At 45.6% G+C, this 19963-nt stretch overlaps 1 protein-coding gene across 18 annotated transcripts in view; it reads right to left on the bottom strand.

Moving 5' to 3' along the window:
• The window catches only part of LOC133509353 (cGMP-dependent protein kinase 2), a 120943-nt gene that overhangs the window by 52601 nt on the left and 48379 nt on the right, over window positions 1-19963 (bottom strand). For 12 of the 18 annotated variants that reach the window (XR_009797300.1, XR_009797301.1, XR_009797302.1 and 9 more), the window contains 7 exons: window positions 19615-19720; window positions 10712-10775; window positions 10539-10616; window positions 6808-6902; window positions 6542-6610; window positions 4614-4712; window positions 2298-2445 (listed from right to left, as the gene is read on the bottom strand). Coding sequence is in view for 15 of the 18 variants with exons in the window: in XM_061836175.1 (XP_061692159.1) it covers window positions 2298-2445; window positions 4614-4712; window positions 6542-6610; window positions 6808-6902; window positions 10539-10616; window positions 10712-10775; window positions 19615-19720 (659 nt within the window). In the remaining 3 variants the exon portion in view is untranslated. Of the gene's footprint in view, window positions 1-2297; window positions 2446-2652; window positions 2802-2890; window positions 3619-4293; window positions 4302-4613; window positions 4784-6541; window positions 6611-6807; window positions 6903-10538; window positions 10617-10711; window positions 10776-11056; window positions 11165-11242; window positions 12016-19614; window positions 19721-19963 lie in introns of those variants that run through there. The other 6 variants (XM_061836177.1, XM_061836178.1, XM_061836171.1 and 3 more) reach the window with 6 other exon arrangements.

Raw genomic sequence — 19963 nt, 5'->3', positions numbered from 1 at the left:
TCCACCGAACTCCCCAGCTCCTCCTGGACAGGAACGTGAGAAGGCGACGCCAGTACCGCCCCCTCCTGGACAGCAATGTGAGAAGGCGGGGCCAGTACCGCCCCCTCCTGGACAGCAACGTGAGAAGGCGGCGCCAGTACCGCCCCCTCCTGGACAGCAACTTGAGAAGGCGGCGCCAGTACCGCCCCCTCCTGGACAGCAACTTGAGAAGGCGGCGCCAGTACCGCCCCCTCCTGGACAGCAACGTGAGAAGGCGGCGCCAGTACCGCCCCCTCCTGGACAGCAACAAGAGAAGGCGGCGACGGGGTCGCTGCCTCCTGGACAGGAACGTGAGAAGGCAGCGACCCTGTCGCCGCCTCCTGGACAGGAACGTGAGAAGGCGGCGGTGCCAGTACCGCCCCCTCCTGGACAGCAACGTGAGGCGGCATCTGGTCGGTCCCCACTGCCACGTGAGCTTGCAGTGCATCCGTTGAAACAGCAACGTGGGCGTGGCGAGGTGGCGAATCCGTTTCCAGGGCAACGTGAACCTGAGTAGGCGGAGAGTCAATCGAAACTGACACGTGGGCGTGTCTCGGGAGTGGGTCAGTTCCAACTGCCGCGTGAGCTCTGCTCGGAACCGCCAAAACCTCGACGTGGGAATGGCGAGGAGGCGGGTCAGTCTCCACAGCTACGTGCACTTGGCGAGGTGGTGAGTCTGTTCCCACTGTGGCGTGCACTTGGCAAGGGGGCGGGTCGGTTTGCACGGCAATGTGAACCTGAGTCAGCAGCGAGTCCGTCGCTGTTGCGACGTCAGCATAGCTCGGCTGGTTCGCCAATCCTTGCCGGACCTGGGCCGTGAGAGCCGCCAATTCGGCCGATAGGTGTACTTGGATCTACAGGGCGGAGTCGCTCGGGTGCTGGAAACGCGGGGAGGCAGAGCAAACTGACTGGGTTGAAAACCTCAAAGTCGTCAGAGTTGTACTCAGGCAGCCGGTCAAACAAATCGTGGTCCTCCTCATATTCCGAAAAGTCAGAGTCCCGGAGAATATGAGGAGCCGGACGGGTCGTGTTCGGGACGTATTCATACCTCGCTGGCGGAGCATAAGACACGGAAGTGGAGGACGTCAGGGAGCCTACCCGGATTGGACAGGCTTGGTCCTCCGGCAGACGGTCTACCTTGCGTCGGTCCCGGCGACGCCGGGTCTTTCCTGCTGGGTCCTGTGATGGCCAGTTCGTTCTGTCACATCCGATCGGAACGGGGGTAGGACCCAAATGCAGGACTCGGAAGACCCAAGGTAGTTCAAGGAGAAACGTTTATTATATGCCGAGGTCGGTGCAGCAGCGGTAGTTGGGACGACGGGCGAAGAGAGCAGATGAGCGGACAGGCAGGAGTCGGTACACGGGAGAACAATCAACGCAGGCAGAAGTATCGAAGGAGTCAGGCTTACGGGGTTGGTCGGAGAACGGATGAAGGTCGGTACACACAGGTTCAATCAGGGATACGAGAGTCCTGGAACGGGACATAAAGCTCAACGATCTGGCCGAGGACCAGTCGTCACTCATATACAGGGGATGATCAGCCCGCATGAGGCGCAGGTGTGCGCCTCCCAATTAGCGCAGCCGCGCGGGCACCCGCACAGCTCGTGCTGAAGCGGCAGGATCATGACAGATTAAACAAAATATCATGGACCAACGCAATAATACTGGAGAGACCCAACAAAACACTATACATGAAAGAGGGGATTGAAGGGAGGTGATGAGAATCCTCGATGAGAGACAGCAAAATCAAAAATATGAGGAAGAAGCCATCCCTCCATCCATTTTCTTAGCTTAGTGTTGCAGGAATGCTGGAGCCTATCCCAGCTGTCAATGGTACACCCTGAATTGGTTGCCAGCCAATCGCAGGGCACATCGAGACAAACAGCCACACACACAATCACACCTAGAGGCAATTTAGAGTGTCCAATTAATGTTGCATGTTTTTGGTATGTGGGAGGAAACCGGAGTGCCCAGAGAAAACCCATGCAGGCACAGGGAGAACATGCAAACTCCACACAGGCGACTCCGGGATTGAACCGGGGACCTCAGAACTGTGAGGACAAGCTTTCCAGCTGTTCCACCGTGCTGCCAAGAAGAAGCTACTGATCAGAAATTATTCATACTTAGAAAACAGAACCTGACTTCAGGAGAACATATTAACCATGGACAGACCCCCATACGAAAGTCATGGGGAGTGATGTGTTAGAAAATTGTTCAACCTGATGAGACATTTCAAATAAATAGTACACTGATGTGAAATGCCATTAAAATAACTTTACCAGCTCCACTCGTCCAAATCCTCCCACGCCCAATGTTGCTACCACCTCCAACTGCTGGAAAGGCTGATTATGTGGTAGTAGGACAATCCTTTCCTTTAACCTTCTCAGCTCTTGAACCTCTGTAGATTCCATCAGTGGTGAATGTGGCCTGAGACAGAAACAAGATTGTATGTTATATTAGAATATTTTCCTGTAGGTATTGCTTTGATTGGATCCTAGGGAAGAATTTGAATGTGTTACACTGTCCAGGAGCAGTAATATTTATTCACTGGACTGTCAGTTAATTTGCTTTTCTTTTTCTTTTTTTGTTAAACCCCTATGATGATTAAGAAAAGTGGATTTAGGCTTCACTTGCCCGGACAAGGGTCACTGTGGCCCCGTTCTGGAGCGAGGCCTGGAGTGGGGCTCGAAGGTGAGCGCTGGTGGCTGGCCCTGCACGTATGGAGCTCGGCCGGTCACAACCCGAAAGGGTAACGTGGGTCCCCCTTCCAGTGGGCTCACCACCTGTTAGAAGGGCCATAGGGGTCGGGTGCAATGTGAGCTGGGTGGTAGCCAAAGACGAGGACCACGAAACAACAGTTCAGAGTACCCACCCTTTTTTGAGTCTTTAGAGGGAGTGCTTTAGAGTGCTCCATCTGGGGACTCCATCATTCCGCTGGGGGACTTCAATGCTCACATGGGAAATGACAGTAAGACCTGGAAGGGCGTGGTTGGGAAGAACACCCCCATCGACCATAACCCGAGCAGTGTTCTGTTACTGGACTTCTGTGCTCATCACGAAATGTCCATAAGGAACACCATGTTCAGGCTTAAGGCTGTCATTTTGTTCACTTGGCACCAGAACACCCTAGGTTGCAGTTCGATGATTGACTCTGTGGCCATGTCATCAGACTTGCGCCTGCATGTCTTTGGACACTTGGGTGAAAAGAGGGGTGGAGCTGTCAAATGATCATAACCTGGTGGTGAGTTGGCTCCAATCATGGGGGAAGATGGTGGTCCACCGTGGCAGGCCCAAACGTATTGTGAGGGTCTACTGGGAATAGCTGGCAGATTCTCCTGTCAGAAGGAGCTTCAACTCCTACCGTCGACAGAAGTTTGTTCATGTTCCTGTCAAGGCAGAGGACATTGAGTCTGAGATGACTGTGTTCTGTGCCTCCAATGCGGAGATGGCCGATCGGAACTGATGGCGTAAGGTGGTTGGTGCCTGTCGTGGCAGAAATCCCCCAACACATTGGTGGATATCAACAATGAAGATTGCTGTCAAGCCGTGGAAGAGTGGACCAGTTCTACACCCATGTCAGGGTCCTCGAGGGTGCATGGGAGTTCACACAACCAGTCTTCATGTGTTTTTTGAACTTGAAGAAGACATTCTACCATGTCCCTTGGGGAATCCTGTGGAGGGTCCTTCTGAATTATGGGGTACCAAACCCCTGATATAGGCTGTTTGGTCCCTGTACAACTGGGGTCAGAGTTTGGTCGGCATTGCTAGCAGTAAGTCGGAGTCATTTCTGGTGAGAGTTGGACTGCCATGCCTGCCCTTTGTCACCGAATCTGTTCATACCTTTTATGGACAGAATTTCTGGGCGCAGTTGAGAGATAGAGGGGGTCTAGTTTGGTGGCCTCAGTATTGCATCTCTTTTTTTCGCAGATGATGTGGTTCTGTTGGCTTCATCAAGCCATGATCTCCAATGCTCCCTGGAGCGGATCGCTGCCAACTGTGAAGCAGCTGGGAGGAGAATTGGCACCTCCAAATCTGAGACCACATTCCTCAATCGGAAAAGGGTTGTGTGCCATCTCCTTGTCGGCAATGAGATCCTGGCCCAAGTATCTTGGGGTCTTGTTCACGAGGGACGGAAGAATAGAGGGGAAGATCGACAGGCGAATCGGTCCAGCATTTGCAGTGTTGCAGACTTTGTATTGATCCGTTGCAGTAAAGAGGGAGCTAAGCTGAAAGGTGAAGCTCTCAATTTACCACGGCGCACATCCCAAGTCTCACCTATGGTCATGAGCTGTGGAGCCAGATGAGGTGGCTTGGGCCTCTAATTCAGATGTTTACCAAACGGCTTCCTGGTGAGGGGTTCCAGGCATGTCCTACCAGATAGACCCAGGACACAATGAAGAGACCACATCTCTTGGCTGGCCTGAGAACCCCTAAGGATCCCCCTGGAAGAGCTCGATCAAGTGGCTGGGTAAAGGGAAGTCTGGGCATCCCTGCTAAAGCTAATTCCCCCATGACCCAACCGGGAAAAGCAGTAGAAGATGGGTGGCTGGATGAATAATTTGCTTTTCCGAGTTTGTCTGTCGTCTTGCACTCACAGGGCATTCCTCCTCTCATCATTCCTGCAAAGTTCTTCTACATATTCTTTCAAGTAAGCTTGAAGTTCCTCGTAGGTCCCCACCATCTGGTTGAAGTTGCTGGAGAGAAGATTAAACTTTTGACTCAGGACTCCATGTGATAGAGTCAAAGATCACTTCATGTCGAGCACCTGTAAAATTTCAAACCATTCAATTTATTCAAATACTGCCCTATGTATTCTATGCTCAACAGTAACAGTTTCTGATGGCTGTCTTACCGGGATTCTACCCCTGTGCATGAAGGAAGATTTAGGAGGACTTTACAAGACTTCCAAGGAAATACATAAAAATTATAATGACAAATTTCAACTTAATTGAAATTTATTCTCTTTGCATTATTGTCTTATTGAAAGTAACACATGCATGTATTTAAAGCTCCACTGACATGAAATGTATGATTTTTCGTATGTTTTTCATTAATAAAAAGGCAGCTGGAATGGACCCATCCGTTTTTTCACGACACATGATTTTGACGAGAATTTAAGGGAAGAAGGTTGGATTGTATTTTTAAAACCCCACTGACACGAAAAGCATGATTTTTAGTATGCTTTTTAAAAAAGAAAGGCAGCTGGAATGGACTCATCTGTTTTTTTACCACACAACATGATTTGACATATATGGCTTTTTGCAACTCCCACCATGAAAATCCTCTCAAGGGATTTGTTTTGTAGAAGAAGCATGAAGTGACGTTATCAGCAGGAGCGCACTCAGGCGGCCTCGTGTGTTTATACTAGTTTTACCTGCTGGAAGGTAGGTCTTTGTTCCTTCGTGTTAGCCAAAATACCGGTTTGTTGTATTGCTGCATACTGTTCGAACACTCGGGAGGATGGATTTACTCTTGCTACTTTTCCAAAAGACCCGGTTTGTTGTGAAAAATGGATTGCACAGGTGCAAAGGATGAGAGCTTCGTGGGGTCCAAATAACAGGTAGGGGTGTATAGAGCTACTGAAAAAAACAATAGCTGGGGGGGGGGGGGGCGCGACATAATCCTCTCAGAACGTAACAAAAGATCCACGTACAAAAGTCAGGGGTGTTAAATGTGTTGATGTGCACGTCGGCACCGCGTCCGCAGATCATGGCTTCAGCATTGCGTCCGCCGATCACGGCTTCGGCTGGAGTAGCTCATCTTGGCGCTGAGGTGGCTCATCGTGGTGGTGCTGGCAGGCGTGGCCTGGCGCTTTACGGCGTTATCATCACTCGCAGCTGAGTGTGCCATCATTGGTGGCGTTGTTCATCGACGATGGCACCGTGATGAGCCACCGGAGTGCTGACGAGCCACCCCGGCCAAAGCCGTGATCGCCTCGTCGCGCCAGGGCCACACCGTTGTCGTCCCTCGTGGCTGAGTACGCTACATACTGTCATAGTGTCGGGGAGTCTAATTAGAAATTATCTGCATATCATGTAAATATGACTCGAAACGATAGGGTAATATTGCTGTTCTCTTCTTCGAAAAGAGCATCCATGTCAGAAGGGGCGTCGGACAAATCCGAAAATCTCTGTTTTTCGTCTCCCATAGCAGGTGTGTGTTTTCAATGGTGAATGTCCCAGTGTGACATCTGCTGATGACGTTGCAGGCAATATGACTATGACTTCAATGTCGAGTGAGACTTCCGCAACTTTGTGCATAGATGACATGCTCTCCGTTCATATTTAGTTTTTTGTATAGACATTGAAGTGAATAATGTTATATGTATTGTTGAGTACAATATCTATTTTACAATGTTTATAAGCATGTCACTTTGGCTTTAAATTAATATGAACATATAGCAATATTTTATTTCTTTTTATGTATTTATTTATTTGGCTTTAGCGAGTAAACATCTTGTTAACGCTGGTGAAATTGCTGGGCGTGATTAAAAAGAAATGTAGAGGTTAAAGCAATTACTCACTCCCTGTCCACCACCAGACAGTGCGTGTCATTCTCATTGCAGACAATGTTGGCCGAGCGAAGCTCTTCACTAGAAACATATCAACATAATAACAAAACAAATGCAATTTCAAGTCATCAAATAACCTAACCTACAGTTTATGCAAGGAAGCCAGAATAAATTAATGGAAGCACAAAGTGTACATGCACCTTCTTGCTGTGAGGCAGATCATTGGCTCATGAAGGGAAACATATATGAACAGATAAGTAATATATATGTTTAAATACCTGATGAGCGCTTTCTCTCCAAAGTAATCTCCAACTCCAAGGGTCTTGATTTGTTGAGGCTCAGCAAAACCCTCCGTGCTTTGTGTCACAATCACCTGCAAATAGCCAATTCATTTTCTAAATCAGTGTTTGCCACAGGGTACATCAATTAAAATTTAACGATAGATGTGAGGTTGAAGTCAATCGACAAAATGAGTAAACTACAAACAGGAATATAGAATATGCTAAGAAAATATATTTACTGTATCTATTTGAAGGTGCTGAAAATACTTTGCGTTCTCTTGGCGTGTCACAGGTTTCATTTCCAGTGATTCCTGCAATTTCTCCTCTCTGTTTGCAATAGACCAGGAGATGTTTGATGTGGTGTTTCTAATCCAACTCATTGTATTGAGAGGTTACTGTTACCGTATATTATACAGTGTATTTCCATTATTAATTATTAAAGTAAACATTTGTAATTCCACCGTCATAAGACTCCTCTGCAGACAACATGATGTGGTCAAACTTGAGTTGCACTGAATTATTACAAAACAAATAAAACTAAAAAATGACAGTCCTACAGGCCAAAAAGGCCTGACAAGACTCCACCCTTCAATGATAAAACTCATCCAATCAATTGGTTGTTCAGAAAAGCTTTGCCACTGTTGAGGACAGAAATAAGTCCAAGAATGATGGGCATAACAGATCTTTTGATTCAGTGAGTTTGAGAGGGGCCATAGGGGTCGGGTGCAATGTGAGCTGGCGATCCGATCCCCAGCTAAAGAAACTGGCTCTTGGGACATGGAATGTGTCAGACAGGGAAGGAGCCCAAGCTGATGTGGGGTATAGAAGTTCCGACTAGATAGTCGGAATCACCTCTACACATTGTTTGGGCTCTGGAACCAGTCCTCTTGAGAGTTGTTTTCTGTTCCACTCTGGAGTTGCCCATGGTGAGATGAGTTGAGTGGCTGTGGGTATACTTATTCCCTCCAGCTCAGGCCTGTACATTATGCTTCGCCACGGTGGATGAGCTGGTAGCGTCCTGCCCTTCCTTCTGCCTTTGGGTGGGGGGACAGGTTCTGACTGTTGTTTGTGCCTATGCACCAAACAACAGTTCAGAGAAACCACCTTTTTTGTCCTTGGAGGGAGTTCTGGATAGGGGTCCCTCTGGGGATTCCATCGTTCTTCTTGGGGACTTCAATGCTCACGTAGCCAATGACATTGAGACCTTGAAGGGTGTTATTGGGAAGAACACCAAACCCGTCACTTCAATCAGAACCCGAGCGGTGTTCTGTCACTGGATATCTGTACTCGTCACTGATTGTCCATAAGGAACACCGTGTTCAGGCATAAGGGTGTCCACATGTGCAATTGGCACCAGGACACCCTAGGTAGCCGTACGATGATCGACTTTATGGCGGTGTCATCAGACTTGCTGCCGCATGTCTTGGACACTGGGGTGAAGAGAGGGGCGGAGCTGTCAACTAATCACCACCTGGTGGTGAGTTGGCTCTGATGGCTGGGGAAGATGCTTGTCACACCTGGCGGAAACATATTGTGAGGGTCTGCTGGAAACAGCTGGCAAATTTCCCTGTCAGAAGGAGTTTCAACTCCCACCTCCAACAGAACTTTGCTCATGTTCCGGAGGGATGGGGGGCATTGAGGATGTTGTGTGTAGGTGGGGAGAATACTTCAAAGACCTCCTTAATTCCACTGACATGAGGAAGCAGGGTCTGGGTTCTCTGAGCCGGGCTCTCCTATCTCTGGGGTTGAGGTCACCGAGGTGATTAAAAAAACTCCTCGGTAGCAAGGCCCCAGGGGGTGGATGAGATTCGCCCAGAGTTCCTAAAGGCTCTGGATGCTGTGCAGCTGTCCTGGTTGACATGCCTCTGAAACATCACATGGACATCAGTGACAGTGCCTCTGGACTGGAAGACTGGGCTGGTGGTCTCCCTTTTTAAAAAGGGGGACTAGAGAGTTTGTTCCAACTACAGGGGACCACACCATTCAGCCTCCCTGGTTAGGTCTATTCAAGGGCGCTGGAGAGGAGGGTCCACCGGGAAATCGAATTTCAGATTTAGGAGTAATGTGGATTTTCGTCTTGGCAGTAGAACAGTGGACCAGCTCGACACCCTCGGCAGGATTCTCGAGGCTGCATGGGAGTTCACACAACCAGTCTACGTGTTTTGTGGACTTGGCGAAGTCATTCAACTGTGTCCCTTGGGGTGTCCTGTGGGGTGTCCTTTGGGAGTATGGGGCACCCGACACCCTGATACAGGCTGTTCGGTCCCTTTATGAGTGCTGTCTTTGTCCACATTGCCGGCAGTAAGTTGAATTCGTTTCCAGGGAGGATTTGACTCCCCAAAGGTTGCCATTTGTCACCAATTTTGTTCATAAAATTGATGGACAGAATCTCTAGGCACAGCTGAGACATAGAGGGGGACGAGTTTGGCGGTCTCAGTATTGCATCTCTGCTCTTTTCAGATCATGTGGTTATGTTGCCTTCTTCAAGCTGTGATCTCCAACTCTCACGAGAGCGGTTCACAGGCGAGTGTAAAGCAGCTGGAATGAGAATAAGCAGCTGAAACCATGGTCCTCAGTCGGAAAAGGGTGGCGTGTCTTCTCCGAGTCGGCGATGAGAGCCTGTGCCAAATGGAGTTAAATTATTTTGGGGTCTAAGTGGAAAGGCGAAGCTCTCAATTTACCAGTCTATCTACGTGCTGACCATCACCTATGGTCACGAACTGTGGGTCTTGACTGAAAGAACAAGATCCCGGATACAAGAAATGAGTTTCCTCTGCAGGTTGTCTTGGCTCTCCCTACGACTTAGGGTGAAAACCTCGGTCAGTGTCTAGCCACTCCTTCTCCCGGAATGAGGTGAGCCAGATGAGGTGGCTGTAGCATTTGATTCGGAGGCCTCCTTGAAGCTTCTCTGTTGAGGTGTTCTGGGCAAGTCCCAGCGGAAAATCTTGGGATCCCCCTGGAAGAGATTGATGAAGTGGCTGGGGAAAGGCAAATCTGGCCATCCCTGCCAAAGGTATTGCCCCTGAAACCCATCCCAGAAAGAGCGGTAGAAGATGGATGGAAGGTTCATGAATTCATCCCTTATTGTTGTTTTAGTACATCAATCCGTTTTCTTAGCCACTCATCCTCACAAAGGTCATGGGAGTACTGGAGCCTATCCCAGCTGTCAATGGTAAGTAGGCAAGGTACACCCTGAACTGGTTGCCAGTCAACTGCAGGGCACATGAAGACAGAAAACGCTCACACTCGCAATCACATCAAGGGGCAATTTAGTGTCCAATTAATGCATGTTTTTGGGATGTGGGAGGAAACCGGTGTCCCCGGAAAAAACCCACACAGGCACAGGGAGAACAAGCAAACTCCACACAGGGAGGGCTGAGATTGAACCCCGGTCTTTAGAACTATGAGGCCAATGCTTTACAGCTGTCCCACCATTTAAGTCCAATATAAGAGAATTTTGTAAATTTTACACTTTGGTTGCTAATGAAAAAAATATCAAGAAATAAATTGTAATTAACATACAGTACATTTTGATCTTGCCATAATGACAATTTCCACAGTTGGACAATATTAAGCTTTTTTGTTTTGAGTAGCCCTATTTTGGACATCAATTACCAGAATTATACTTGATATAATATTGTTTCCATTTTAACAACACTCCCTCACAATACAAGTGTGACTATTTTTCCTACGGGTATGTGTGTTTGGGCAGTTGGTGTGTATCTTACTTCCCCCTTTGCTATGATAAAAAAGGTGTTTCCATCTTCACCTTCACGAATGATGTACTCTCCCTTTTGAAAATAGTCCTGCAAAGAGTAAATAGATTTATCGCACAGTGGATACACTATAGATTGGTTTCTGTATAAAAATTTTATTCAATTCAATAATTGGAAAGACTCACTACTTCAAGACAATCAACGATCTTGGCAAGTTTCTCTTCTGGCAGTTCTTGAAGCAGAGACACACTGAAAACCAAAGCAAACCAAATTTATTGACAGTGTATGGTGCATTTCCGGCACATTGTAAATCAAAGTGCTCTCCATGATTAAAAGACAAAAAATTATCTATCTATCGATGTGGTCAAAAGCTTGGCTTTTTCATCCATCAGAATCTGAAACAGAGTAAGCTTTATCGGATAAGTTGTCACGAGTGGATTTAGTCTGGACTCAAGAGCAGGCGGAGGCTGAATGGTTGTGATGAAAAGTTTATTGAAAAAAGAGGAATGGAGATGGTCATTTAGATGTACTGGCGGGTTGTTGAGGCAGAGAATGTGTGGCAGGCGGTGATGAGGACAGGTGGCTGACTTGACCACGTGGTGGCAGATATCCACTTGGCGAGGAACATGGACAGAACACTGTGGACAAGGAGAAACATAGAGGTCAGAAAGTGTAGGAATAATGTTGCTTACTTGGTAACTGGGGACCTGTTTTACCGCAATGCTCTGGTGAGAACTTCTGAGGTCAGGCAAGCTTAAACGCAGGTGGTAAGAAGGGCTGATTGGTGACAGGTGTGCAGCCGAAGAAGAGCTGGAAAAAGAGAGATGGGGGAGAGAGGGAGGGAGAGTGCAAAGCACCACCCAAGCTCCAACAACTGTATTGCAGGCAGGTCATGAGAAGTATGTTAAAAGACAAAGGAATTTGTCTCCTGTAGTTGAAGCCATTCTTGTTCGACAACAACCACCCACTATGACATAGTGGGTGTATATTGTAATGTATATTTTTACATAGTGACTATGTAAAAATATACATAAGAGACATAAAAAACAGCAAAAACAAAACGAAAAAACAAACAACAACAATAACAATAAAAGCGTGTGGCATTAAGCCAGTAAGTGTACCAATAGTGTGGTAACATTGATATAGTGGCCATTGTGCAAATGATGCAGATTCCTCAATGTAGTTTAAGCAATGTAGACCAATTTAAAGTGACATATCATGGAATGATCTGGTTCAGTGACGAATGTGAAAATGGTGGCGTTCTCAAACATTGGTGGGCAGTAGCAGAGGTGGGTACTCATGTGCTACATTTACCCAGTTACATTTGCTCAAGTAACATTTTGGATAAGTTGCACTTTTGAGAGTAGTTTGAATGAACCATACTTTTTACTTGAGTATTTATGTGAAGAAGAATGAATACTTTTACTCCTTTACAGTAACCAGCACGTCATTCGCTACTTTCATTTATCCTCTATTTCATGCATGAACTATTTTTAGACTTCATCAAGTGCCCATCCAACGTGATAAATAAACTATAAATTGACTACAATTTACAATCAAATGGCACAAGGCAGTCACATGACTGTACACAAACACTTGGGCCAATCAAAGTGACACAATTTTGGGGGTGGGGGAAACAGCCGCGTTAGTGTTTATTTTACATACTCTTTTACATACTTTTGTGATATGGTATGGTCTGAAAATTGTGAGTGCCCAAATATGGATATTACAGTCCACAGAGAGAGACCCATTGGGAAAACACCTTGGGGTAACTCTTTCGATAACGCTTGGTGTTGTGAACATGCTTGGTTGTTTTGTGTTGTTTTGGTCCCCTTTTGTGTGGAAGTAGGTGTAGAGATGTGTGTGTGTGGCCAGTTTGTGAACAGGGGGGACCTGCTTATTGGCTGCATTACCATGATTGCCACCAGGGAAATGTTACTTCCAGCGAATGTTCCAGAAATGTCCAAAAGATGAGAGGCAGAAGGCAGGTTGGCGGGAAGTGAGTAGTTACTTGTCCGAAGAAGCGGGTGTTTGTAAAAAGCTCTGTCAAAAACTATCCCGTCCTGACAGGGGAGCTTCTTGAAGTTTCCACAAACATCCGCATCCAACGACGTAATAGAGTCGACTTCTTTCAAAATGTTCAACAAAAGGTCTGCGCCAGATGACGTAATAAAGTACGTAAGACAGAAAAATAGAGAATAAATAACTAAATATAGACACTCATAACACTCTTCCCCCTTAAGGAAAAGAAAGTTACAAAGAAAATTTCTGTTGTACTATAACTAAATAAGCAACACTTTAAACATGTTGAAATACAGAAAAATACAACACTACACAGATGCAGCATCAAACACTCAGCAATTTTTCCATTCTGGAAACTGCATCAGCACAAACATTGTCTCTACCTTTAATGTGCTTGATCACTAGATTGAACCCTTGCAAACTCAATCGCCACCTCATAAGTCTCTGATTTTTGTTCTTCATTTTATGAAGAAAAGTCATGGGATTGTGATCAGTAAAGTCTTCAATAGGAAATATGGTAGTACCCAAGTACATCTCAAAATGCTACAAAGCCAACAAAAGACCCACAGTTTTCTTTCCAATTTCTTTGGTGCTGATTAAACTTTTTGAAAAGTAACACCTGATGATCAAGACCTGAGTCATCTTCTTGCATCAGGACACCATCAGGACACCACCTGGACCTGCCTCATTTAAATGCTTTCTCAAAGTTTGGCGCCTGCAACACTGGAAAATTCACGAGCATGGCTTTGGCTTTTTCAAATGCAGCTTGACAACTGCTACTGAAATCTAACCCTTTTCCCTAAAAGGTTAGGAAGTGGAGATACAACATCAGAGAAATTTTGGCAAATTTTGATATACTGTAATACCTTGCCATACCCAGGAATCTCTTGGGTTCTCTCTGACACTGTTGAACTGGGAAATGTACAATAGCCTCAACTTCAGCACTAACTGGTTGTACCAAGCTGCGCTCCACATCATGCGCTAAAAATGCAATTTATGCCTTTCCAAACTTGCACTTTGAAAGACTGACAGACAATTTCCCTGCCAACAGTCTCTCGAAGAACTCCCGGATTCTCTTCAGGTGATCATCCTATTGCATGGCTTAAACGATAATGTCATCCATGTATGCTTTGACACCTTCCATACCATATTTTGTACTGATATAGTCCGTCGGGTGTAGCGAATGCTGCAATCTTCTTAGCATGGTCTCTGAGCGGCACTGCCAGAAGCCCTTCAGAAGATCACACTTACTCATGTACTTAGCTTGACTGACATGATCAATACAATCATCCACTCTCAGTGGAGGGTAGGAATCAGGTCATGAGAGTACATTGACAATTTTCCTGTTAGCGCTGCAGCGTCAACCACCACCACTCTTCAGGACAAGAACACAAGGTGAACTCCACTGACTGTCACTGGGTTCAATAATGTCATTGTCAATGTCTAGCATGTACTTCACCTCTTTCTGGAGAATTTCACTTTTTGCAGGATTCATTCTCAATCTGGGTGTTTCACAGGCACAGCATCACCTACGTCTAGATCATGACTAACCATGTCAGTGTGGCCAGGCAAATCATGACACAGGTGAGAGAGGAGGGTCCCAAGGTCCTTTTAACCAGGAGAGGTGTTCAGTATAGGGGCCTGCTCTTCCATTTTCCAACCTGGCCAGCCACTGATTTGCTACCTCTGGGTTCCAAGGTTTATTGGTAGAGGGAGAAACCATTTTCCTTCAGATCCTTTTTCTCCTATGGTGGGTTACGAGTGAGGTAAGCACGTGTCTTTTATTTTTGTCATTGTTTTGGTCATAGATGGTGAGCGTTGCTTAGCATTGTAACATAAATTGCAAATGTCTTTTCTCTTTCTCTCACTCTTTCTTTCACTTTTTCTGTCTCTCTTTCTCTCTCTCTCTCTCTCCCCCTCTGTCAGTGGTAAGGAAAAGGGTTCTTCTTGAAGTAATTTAAGCAAATAAAGCAAATAATGTTTCTGTAGGGCTCCACACATGTTGTTGGTATTTGCCCAGATTAAAATGGTGGCACATAGATTCCCATAAATTATTCATTTATTCATTCATTCATCTTCCTCTCTGCTCATTTTAGGGTTGTGGGCATGCTGGAGCCTATCACAGCTATGTTTACGTGAAAGGTGGGGTACATCCTGAACTGGTTGCCGTGGTTCCACAGACACTGCAGTAAGTACAGGACATTACTCGGTGGGCCTTTTTTAGAATGGCATTGATATTGGTCCCCAACTTCTGGTCCTGTGTGATTGGAATTTCCCAGGAAACTTGAAGGTCTTGACGGTTATCATAGGATAGTTGAACAACATTAGAGGCAGCTGTAGAGGAGGATGCCTCCTGATCCATGATCATCTCTAACTTCTTGAGTATGTTCTGTTCTAGGTTGTGTTGCCCATGTAGACAGAAAAGAACACCTGAGGGAGGACACATCCATGGTGCATGTAGATGAAGTGGTGTCCTCCACCCTCAAGTGCTGTGTCCGGCCTGTTCAGAAGCTATAAATCCAGTGTCAGATGGCAAGCAAGACACTGAGCTGGAGAAGCTTGTATGAGAGGAATTTGGGGATGATGGTGTTGAACGGAGAGCTGAAGTCCATGGACAGGATCCACACATAAAGTGTTCCAGGATGAAGTGCAGTACCATGTTGACTGCATCATTCACAGACAGCTTGATAAGCAAACTGCAAGATGTCCAGCAGGTCCTGTGACACTTTTCAGGTGGCCCACCGTGAGGCGTTCAAAGGACTTCATGACCACAGATTTCAGGGCAACAAGACTTGCAGTCTTGAAATTGCAGGTTTCTTGAGGACTGGAATAGTGAAGCGCTTGAGGCAGGAAGCAGGACTTTATAGAGTTTCGGAGAGCAATTGAAGATTTGTGTGAAAACTCAAGGGAGCTGGTTCATGCAGACCTTCAGGCAGGAAACTGTCCAGCCTCTTTCGCTTTGATGATCTGTTATGTCTTGTTTGTAAATGGTCAGTGCAGGGGGAGTCGAGGGGGAGTTGGGTCAGATGTGTGATGGTGGTCATCAGTGGTGCGGCAGCGTAGGTCTGGGGTGTGAAAATGTAATTTTTAATCCTACAGTAGAAAGTATTCATGTCGTCAGCCAGTCCATTGTTAATCTGCATTTATAGGGGAAAATCACTTGGAGCTGGTTGGCGATTGTCAGTAACTTTAGTCATAGGCAGCCAACCAGTTTCCCAAATTTTCTGTATAATTACTCTTTGTGATGTTGTTTAATCAGTTGGTTTCAGACCAGATTTTACAGGTTCTTTCTCAACAATGATAGGCGACCATTTTAGCTTGGCTGAGTCAGAAAGGTTTGGCAGTGATTGACTGGCCAATTGAGAAAACAGTCACCAAACCACGCATATTGTGTGACAGTTCTGTGAGGTTCAGCGGTGTCCCTCTGTGCTAGTTTTTTTTTTTTTTTTTTGGTGTGTGTGTGAAAACATTGTGAAAATGACAAGTAATTTAAGAAACACCTACATCTGTCTAGTGGGCAATCAGATGAACAGCCCTTCTTGCCCTTCACTTTAGAACTGATTTAGCGGTTCTGCCATTGTCACTACCTGGCCTCAAAAATTGAAATGGAGAAGTGACTACACAGGGTGGAAACAGAAAGGTTGGGGTAGAACCAGTACAATGGAAAAAGGGCAAGGTAGATTTTGATGTTATCTATTGGTCCTTTATAATGTATAATAACAATGAGTGACACAATCTACTGAAGTTGAAACCATCTACCCAACTTGTTTTTATGGGTGCAATTTTGACAATTATTGCAACAATTATTGTATCCTTAGGTGAAAACAGACCTCTGTAATCACTTACATGGAGAAGAACTGACCATCTGCTTTAAAATATTTGTTCATGGACATGATCCTGTAGTCTTGAATTCATAAAAGAATAAGCAATATTTTTAGGAATCTATATAAAATGCAGTGCTCCATTGAAGTGTGCAAACTCCAAGAAAACTGAACACTTGATTCTTTTTATCATTCTTTTTTTCTCTTTTATCAATCTTTCGTTCTGCTTGTCCTCAGTAGGGTCACGGGCATGCGAGGGGCTATCCCAGCTATCTTCGGGATGTGGGAGGAAACCAGAGTACCTGGCGAAAATCCACTCAGGCGAGGGAGAATATGCAAACTCCAAACAGGCAGGACCAAGATTTGAAACCTGGTCCTCAGAAATGTGAAGCATATGTGCTAACCAGTTGTCCACTGTTCCACCATTTTTCTACCTACTTTATTTCTTATTTATCCATCTTTGACTGCTTTTCTGGCTTGGATCGCGGGGGTAGTAGCTTGAGCAGGGATGCCCACACTTCCTTTTCCCCAGCCACAGCATCCAGCTCTTCCATAGGGATACCGAGATGTTCCCAGGCCAGCCGAGCGACATAGTCTCGCCAGTGTATCCTGGGTAATCCCTGTGACATCTTTCCAGTGAGACAAGCCCGGAACTCATCACCAGGGAAGCGTCCGGGAGGCATCTGGATAAGATGCCCCAGCCACCTCATCTGGGTCCTCTCAATGTAGAGGAGCAGTGACTCAACACTGAGCCCCTCCCGGAAGACCAAGCTTCTCACCCTCTCTCTAAGGGAGAGCCTGGACACCTTGCAGAGGGAACTCATTTCGGCTGCTTATATCTGCAATCTTGTTCTTCCGGTCAGGACCCACAGCTCATGACCATGGGTGAGGGTAGGAACATAGATATACCGGTAAATTGAGGGCTTTGCCTTTTGAATTAGTTCCCTCTTGACCACAACGGACTGATACAAAGTCTGTATCACTGCAGATGCTCCACCGATTCACCTGTCTATCTCCTACTCCATTTTTCCCTCACTCGTGAACAAACAAGATACTTGAACTCCTCCACTTGGGGAAGTATCTCCCAACCTGGAGAGGACATGCCACCCTTTTCTGACTGACGACCATGAGCTTGGATTTGGAGGTCCTGATTCTCATTCTAGCTGCTTCAGACTTGGCTGCAAACTGCTCCAGTGAGCGTTGGAGATCACGGCTTGATGAAGCCAACAGAACCAATCATCTGCAAAGTGCAGAGATACAATGCTGAGGACACCAAACCAGACACCCTTAATGCCTTGGGTGTGGCTAGAAACTCTGCCCATTAAAGTTATGAACAAAATTAGTGACAAAGGGCAGCCTTGGCAAGGTCCAACTGTCACCAGAAACGAGTCTGGCTTACTGCCGACAATGTGGACCAAACTTTGACACTGGTCATACAGGGCCCGAACAACCTGAATCACAGTGTTCGTACCATATATTCCCAAAGAACTGGCCACAGGACTCCCCAAGGGACACGTTCAAATACCTTCTCCAAGTCCCTGAATCACATGTAGACTGGGTGGGTGACACCCATGCACCCTCGAGAATCCTGCCAAGGGTTTAGAGCTGGTACACTGTTCCATGGCCAGGACAAAAATCATGTTCCTCTTCACGACTGACCCTCCTCTCCAGCACCACTGATTAGCCCTTACCAAGGAGGCTGAGGAGTGTGATCCCCCTGTAGTTGGAACACACTGTCTGGTCCATCATCACCCCGGTCTGCCAATCCACACACACTGTCCCCAATTTCCACGTGATGTTGCAAAGGCATGTCAACCAGGACACCTCGACAGCATCCAGAGCTCCCCATTGACAGCTGCGATAGGCTCCAGCACTCCCGTTGCCCTTGTGTGGATAAGTGGTGAAGAAAATATGGATGGATGTATAGTTTGTGAAAGAAAGATGGAAACATATAAGCTATGGGATGTTGGACATTCACATTGACTTCCACAATGGAAAAACCGCTATAGGCAACATTATTCTGATCATTGTACAATATATATTGACCCATTAATTCTTTACATGTTATTCTGTTGAGGCTCTCTGGGTGTGTTGGAGTGTCTTCCAGTTGACTGTGGAAGGGCACTTTCTAGAAAAGTCACCAGTCATATAGTCACATAGATAAATTATTCAACCTTACATTTACACCTATAGCCAATTTAAGTGTTGAATTGTGTAAATTCAAGTGTTTAATTAACCAAGCCTTATTGGGGGGAGGAAGTGGGAGGAAACTGGAGTACACATAATAAATCCATTCAAATATGGTGGCCTCAAGGCAAAATTGTAATAGTCTGTTTGTCCAAATACTGTACTTCTAGACCTAACTGTATTAAGGTCGTGAAATGTATATCTATTCACATATTTACCTGTTGCAAATTCACATGATTATTATATAGGAGTCGTAATTATAGCAAATTTTTAAAATATTTTTGGATATTTCAAAGAACGCAATCTTGCAAATGGCTCAAAGATGGGTGATAATAATATTATATATTGTTCAATGAATTATGTAATTATCTGTGTTTTCTTCATCATTCTGTTATTAGCTTGACATTGGCACAGATCATTTCAGTTCCCAATGTTGTGATTTATTTAGTTTTGGTTTGTTTTTCCGAGTCTCCTGTTTGTGCCATCCCTTACTTATAGTTATTGTCTCATCAGCACTTTTCCGCATGTCAACCAGTCAGCTCTTTCACTCATCATGTCTTGCCCAGTTGCGCCTGGTTGTCTCATCGGTATGTTTCTATTTAGTTCCTGGTTTCCATTCACTGCATGGTCCAATGTTGGATGTCATCTCGCCTGTGCTGGTGAGTCTAATTCCCCATATTTCCTTGTATTCAAGTTGTTCAGTTGTTTTGTACTTTGCTTCACACAGTATCTTTTTAATCCTTCTAATCCATATGTTTATTTGTCAATTATTTGTAAATATTTTTGTAAATAAGCGTCCAATTTGAGATTCTGCATTCCTGCCACCTGCGTATCCATGCCAGCACTACAAACCTCCAAACATAACCATTTAAAACCATTAATGTGATCCAAGTATTTGGCAGAGTTGCTAAATGTAACTGTTTTACATCTATGATTTGTGTCTGTTTATTTAGGGTTCATAACATGGTCACAAACTAACTAATACCATGTCTTAAAACACTTTGTATGGGTGATCTTAATCTAAAGTGCTTCCTATGATGTCAAGGTTCTTTCTTTACCTGCGCAAAAAGCTGAAATACTCTTCATGTTGGGCTTGTGCAGTCCGCATCATGATCGCCTGGAAAGTCTGACGATCCAAGGCCCATATGTGGGACTTGACCACAGCTGTATCACAGTGATGACATAAAAAAATATGTATATGGTGAGATAGTCTAAGCTGTTATGGCTGATTTCTGAAAAATGTAATTCATTGGTTGATACAGTGTTTAGGACAGCAACCTGCGCTAATACCCGGTTCCAGGAACTGCCTTAAAATGGAGTTGTTTTTTTAGCATGCTCCGGCCTTGTGTGACTAGCCACAAGGGACTTCTTTTTTGGCAGGCACCTGCCTTAAGTGTCAAGTCACAA

The sequence above is a fragment of the Syngnathoides biaculeatus genome, chromosome 12, assembly GCF_019802595.1.
Source record: "Syngnathoides biaculeatus isolate LvHL_M chromosome 12, ASM1980259v1, whole genome shotgun sequence".
Classification (NCBI taxonomy): Eukaryota; Metazoa; Chordata; class Actinopteri; order Syngnathiformes; family Syngnathidae; genus Syngnathoides; species Syngnathoides biaculeatus.
This window is presented reverse-complemented; position numbering and strand designations above follow the sequence as displayed.